The sequence below is a fragment of the Diorhabda carinulata genome, chromosome 7 (genome assembly GCF_026250575.1).
Source record: "Diorhabda carinulata isolate Delta chromosome 7, icDioCari1.1, whole genome shotgun sequence".
Classification (NCBI taxonomy): Eukaryota; Metazoa; Arthropoda; class Insecta; order Coleoptera; family Chrysomelidae; genus Diorhabda; species Diorhabda carinulata.
The window spans coordinates 7,424,550-7,430,587 of record NC_079466.1 but is presented as its reverse complement, the minus strand read 5'-3'; the positions used below and the strand labels follow the sequence as shown (position 1 = coordinate 7,430,587).

Here is a 6,038-nt window from a genome sequence, read left to right as displayed (position 1 = left end):
AATATTATTGACAAACAAATATGTAAAAATAAACAATTTCACTATTGTCTTAGTATACTTGTAATATCGTTCAGTTTATTTTAAAATTATTGATACCTCCATTTTTTGACTCAAGATAATTCCAAAGTAACATTGTATATCAGTGAGGGAGAATTTCTAAAATAAAATTTTTACCATAATTTGTTTAAAAAAAAAGGTATGTTTTTTTTTGTTGAAACATGGATAAATGGCAAATGCTCAAATAGTAAAGGTCCTCGTTTAATTATCTGTATAAGGACATTGATAATTGTTCGAAAAAATCTTGATTTCCAAAGCTTGTTGCTCGGAAACAGACCGACGCCGAAGGCAATAAGCAATAAGCTTGAGAAAGTTGTTATAAAATTTTTGAGCATTTATCAATGTCCGAAGATTATTCAGATAGAAATTTTTGTTAGTTACAGAAAAAATACAGAGCAAAAACAATTATTTAAAGGTGCTATTAACAAAAGTACGATTAGAAAAGTTGAGTGAAGATCCAGACGTTCTAGTTTCCATAACTAATGAAGATGTATTTCCAATAAGCATGTTGTTAATAATTTGATTTGTCAATATTGAAGTAAGGTTTTATTGAGTTGGCTTTATTTGACCTGTTATTTTTATAAACTCTTGCTCTTGTACACCACTTTTGGCCAATTGACAATCCGCGGTCGATCTATTAGAATGATTAGTAATTTTTTTCCTTGGTATTCAAGCCAATCGCTTTGACAGACGATTTTGTTCAATCATCATTTGAATCATATTTCTTTCGGATTTCCAGTGACGATTTATTTTTAGGAATAATCTGTTGATTTCAATAGTTGTGTCCCTTTTTGACATCAATTTTTTGAATAATCTGACATGACAAACGTTGCTGTCGTTGTTTTTTATTAATCATTTCCTTCCAGTACACATTCTTGAACCATTTTGCAAGACTTGCAGAATACAGGATTATAATCAACTCGATTTGTTACGGAAACATTTTTATTTGATTCGATACAAAACGTCAGTTGAGCAAACAGCAGTTTCCCTACCTAGTACAGCTAATTCTACTGCGGCTCTGTAGTAGAGTTTCTGTTGAAATAATTCAGGAGTATTTTCATTGAATGTTGATTTGATTGCTGTCTTCAATCAGATGACTTCAAATTAATAGATTTCATTGGATTTCCACTGGAGCAAAGAATTTTCACTAATATTGGGAGGAGATAAAAATATTTGTTTTTAAAGGCTTGTTAGACTTTGTTCCAAATTCTATGAAAAACCACCATGAAGAAATGACTGGTCATTTATGATATTTAACGCTAAATGGAAACATCAAGATTGGCAGGAGAGGGATAATATAAAAAGGAGCTACTGCAGTTATGTAAACAACATTCACTAAAATAAAAGTATAGTATAGTGTAGCGGAGCCCGGGAATCCAGGATTTACTAAAGCGCGGCAGATTAATATACAGGGGGTACCCTATACCCGCTCAAGTACCTCCATCAAATATGAGCCCCGTATGTTATGTTACCCGTCAAGAATAAAAGATCAGATTAGTGAAAAAAATTGATCATCCGAATTTCTCCAGCGCGTCAGATTAAGGTAGGGTGAGTTAATTCTTTTCTTATCTACTGCGATTTTAAACATATCAGATGATACTCCCAGCCACTAGTTTAGATTGTACAGCTTTGAATTTCGTCTTCCACTTGGTCCCCCACTTACTATTGACTTTGCATCGTGTAATCAATTAAAAAAAACGGTATTTGTCATCTCTTAGTATGTGGCCAAAATACTCCAGTTTCCATTTTTTCACTGTAAAGACTTCCTTCTCTTTCCGTAGTCTCTGCATAACTTCTATGTTGGTGATGTGCTCCGTCCAGAATATACGTGAGTTAATTACAAGCTGAAAAGTGTCTATTCCACTAATCGGACAATTTAAGAGTGATGTAAGTCATTCTCTAGCGTGGCTAATTTTTATTTATTTTGAAGGGAATAATTCAAGTATATCGAAAAATATATAATCTGACGATTTCCACAAGCCGAAGTAGCAAAAATTATGATCGCTGTAACACACATGCTTGATTTCAAATCTATTCAGGATGCTGATTTACTGCGAAATATTTAGGGACCACAAGCACGATACACATACATCGATATGCTAAATTGTCGGTTGAAATTTGACACGCCTCGCGAATAACTTCAGGCTGAAATCAGAATGTTTTCTTGGCCATTAAGGTTAGGTTGCAGTTGTACGTATTTATCGTGTTTTTACTTAGCGGCTATTATAGAGTTCACCATACTGTTATTATTTGCTTTTAAAAAATTATTAGCAGAGTCCAATATAATTGGATTAAATTAATGCGTGAGATGTTAAATTATTAAGTTAAGTTATTATTTCAATCTAATCAAGGATACTTACATAGAACAATAATTATTAAAGATAAAATTTTGAAAATATAACAATGGCATAAGATTTAGTATGACAAACAACAAATAACTTACTTGATCGTAATGACCCGGAAGCTTTACAATATTTACGGAAACTAAAGTTAACTTGACAATATAAGATCTCCGTAGGCTAATATTTTTGTGCTTAGATAATTTCACGATACCATTTAAATCTGCATTTTTATGCTATTGAATTGACACATGAAAAATATAGTTAGAGAAATGGAGGTTAGTACTTTGAAATATTTTGTGGATTTACTTTATTTGACAATGAATATACTTACGTGATTTTGCGTTCCTAACCATTTTTACACAACAACCATTGCACGTCATAAGAGGGGGTTGATCTTTTGGAAGAGCTGTGTAGTTGAATGGATCTTTACATCTCATATCGGACCAAGAATCACATTCGTAACAGTAAATTTGTCTTGCTGAAAATGTAGCAAAATATTTCTGAAGCAGATTTCAGTTAGTTAATGGAAAACTTAAATATTTGGAAGCTTCCAAATTGCATAATATTATTAATCAAAGCTTTGTGTGAGTAATTTTTGGTACTGCGCAGGCAAAAAACTGTATGTGATCGAAAACAATGTATTGTTATGTGAAATATACTAAAGAATCGAAATATAAGGAGTTAATACCTTTAAGCTTTCGAAATAAAAACTTTCGTTTAGATATAATCTGTAAACTATACATTGAAATACATACTAAAAATTTTAGTAACTGATTACCTACATTAAAATCAGAAGTCTACGGGGTGCTAGTACTTATAGAATGTTTGAAAATGAAATTGTTTTACCCAAAAGAGAAACCCTAATATAATATAATACACCAATCAAGAATCAAATGTATATTTTTGTGCTTAGATAATTTCACGATACCATTTAAATCTGCATTTTTATGCTATTGAATTGACACATGAAAAATATAGTTAGAGAAATGAAGGTTAGTACTTTGAAATATTTTGTGGATTTACTTTATTTGACAATGAATATACTTATGAGGTTTCTCAGCCAATTTTTTCGTTCGGGAAAACCGGCTAGCATTTTGACATCCGACCTGTGGTGACCTCATGAAGTGGCGTTTGGTAATGTACTAAGTTGGGGTCGCCAGTTTACAAGATGAAATGGCGCGCACTTTATCGACCCTGTTTTTTGTAGCCAGCTCTGGGACTACTACATTAGCCATAACCGATGTCAACGACATCAAGAAATTTCAATGATATGCCCAATAGAAGTAACAATATTTTAATAAAAACAGATATGTCGAAAGACAAAATCCAAAACTCGAGTTTACATCAAAAGAATTGTATAATAATGATAATGATAATGATAACAAAAATGAGGAAATGGAGAAAAAAGTAGATGTTTTTGAAAATTTTGTTAAATTTAAATAAAAGAGAGATAAACAATCCGTAAATTTTAGGAAAAAGCCTCAGAACAAGAATAAAAAATAATTGAAGTGAATTTTACTTTTAATAATTCATTACCACACATTGAAAAATTAATAAAAAAGAATGAATCAGAATGAGATAATAAAGAAATGCAAAATTAGAACATGATCTTGGTAGATTATTTGAAGAAGAAGATAAATTTAATGTAACAGAAAAGAGCTTGGAGGAAAAGATTATAATGGAAAAGAAATGAAAAGTGATACAAAAAGAAAATTAGAAAAAGAATTATTTAAAAAAGTTAGGCGTGGAATTACTGTATACAAGATTATATGGTTTAAAAAGAAATAAAAATCATGCTAGAATTGCAGTAAAAGAAAATGCAATGGAATTAGATGGAAAAATAATTGAAATAAATAGTGATGTAAGAATGGAAGAAGAGCATATAAATAAAGCAATAAAAATGGATAAGAAATTACAGTGTAATCTCACTAATCCGGCACTATTGAAAATCGGAGGGTGCCGGATTATTGGAATGTTCGGATTACTGGGTTGTACAGAAAAAGTCATAGGTAATAAATAAAATAAAGCATTTCATAGAGCGAATAAATGTATGTAATGTTTTAAATTAACATGTAAGTACATATGTAATTAACTAGATTTGAAATAATCCTTAATTGAGGTCTGCTTTTGTGCAACTTGTAGTCCTTGCTTAAAAACCTTTTCTCACATGTTGCGAAGAATTATAATATCTTTGGCAGATATGCCGTTTTCTTCTGCCCATGTTATGCAGGTATTGAAACAAATCAATGCATCATCTGGTTTAACTCTTACAGTAGTTGTGGTAGTTGGTGGCTCCAATATTTCTATAGAGCTTTCTTCTTGTACTGCTTCATATACAATTTCTTCATTAGTCATAATTTTCTCTTTTTCTTCGATTCCATCAAACAAAGAATTCAAATTTTCTCCACTTGTCTCCAATCCTTTTTCAGATAGATTTTGAACCCAAACGGCAATAGGCACATTATCCTCAGTATCCCATTCATTTGTTTCTTCTGTTTCTGATACATCATTCATAGTAGGCCACAACTTTTTCCATGAAGATTGGATTAAGTTAGGAGAAATAGACTTCCAAGCATGAGCGAGAGAGAATACAACCTCCTTCAAATTCAATCCTTTAAGGCTTTGCGTTAAATCACCATCCTGAGATATAATATGGATCAGCATTTTATTTTTATACAAAGACTTTATTTTTTGGATAACATTTTGATCCATCGGCTACAGTAAAGGTGTGCAGTTTGGTGGTAAGAAGATGGGTTGGATATTCCCATCACTTGATTTAAGTTCTTGTTCATTTGGGTGGCCTGGAGCATTGTCAAGTACGAGTAAAGCTTTTATGGGCAAGTTTGATCTTTTCATAAACTTCTTGACTTCTGGGACAAAGTCTTTATGAAACCATTCGCTAAATACCTCTCTCGTGACCCAACTTTTAATTTGATTTTTGTAGCAGACTGGCAGACAAATGTTCTTGAAAGCTCTGGGATTTTTTGCTTTGCCAATCACTAACAAATCTAATTTGTGTGTTCCAGTAGCATTTGAACACGGCATGAATGTGATCCTATCTTTACTCACTTTACGACTTGGTGCACTTGCTTCTTCAGCAGATACGAACGTTTTATTGGGCAACAGTCTCCAGAACAGATCACTCTCGTCTGCGTTATAGATTTGGGCAGGAAGAAGACCCAGTTCTTCTACTTTGTTTTTAAAATGCTCTATAAAAGGCTGTACTGCAGATTCGTTGCTTGATAATTTTTCACCCGATATGGTTAATAGACGGATACCAAATCGTTTTTTAAATTTATCCAGCCATCCATCGCTAGCACGAAAATCATCTTTTTGGGTAATTTTTTTATCGAATTCGATTGCTTTGGCTTTCAATATTTTTCTCCAGATATAGGAGTGTATTTAGAACGCCGCTGTATGAACCATATGTAAAGAGCGTTTTCTATCTTTGGACAATCGCCAACTTTTAGTGTTTTACGCTTTCCTGGCCCTGATTCCATTGTCTTAACGTGGTCTACTATCTTTTGCCTTTTCTTCTTAAGATCGTGTATAGTAGCACGCCCAACACCATATTCTTTTGCCAATTTACACATATTTTGTCCACTATGTAACTTTTTTAAAATCTCCATTTTATCATTG

General features: G+C 32.3%; 1 protein-coding gene across 3 annotated transcripts in view; it reads right to left on the bottom strand.

The window, feature by feature from the left end:
* LOC130896686 (protein quiver) overlaps nt 1–6,038 on the bottom strand; it is a 68,614-nt gene that overhangs the window by 19,355 nt on the left and 43,221 nt on the right. For all 3 annotated transcript variants that reach the window (XM_057804946.1, XM_057804945.1, XM_057804947.1), the window contains exon 3: nt 2,731–2,877. In XM_057804946.1, the coding sequence (XP_057660929.1) occupies nt 2,731–2,877 (147 nt within the window). The remainder of the gene's footprint in view (nt 1–2,730; nt 2,878–6,038) is intronic.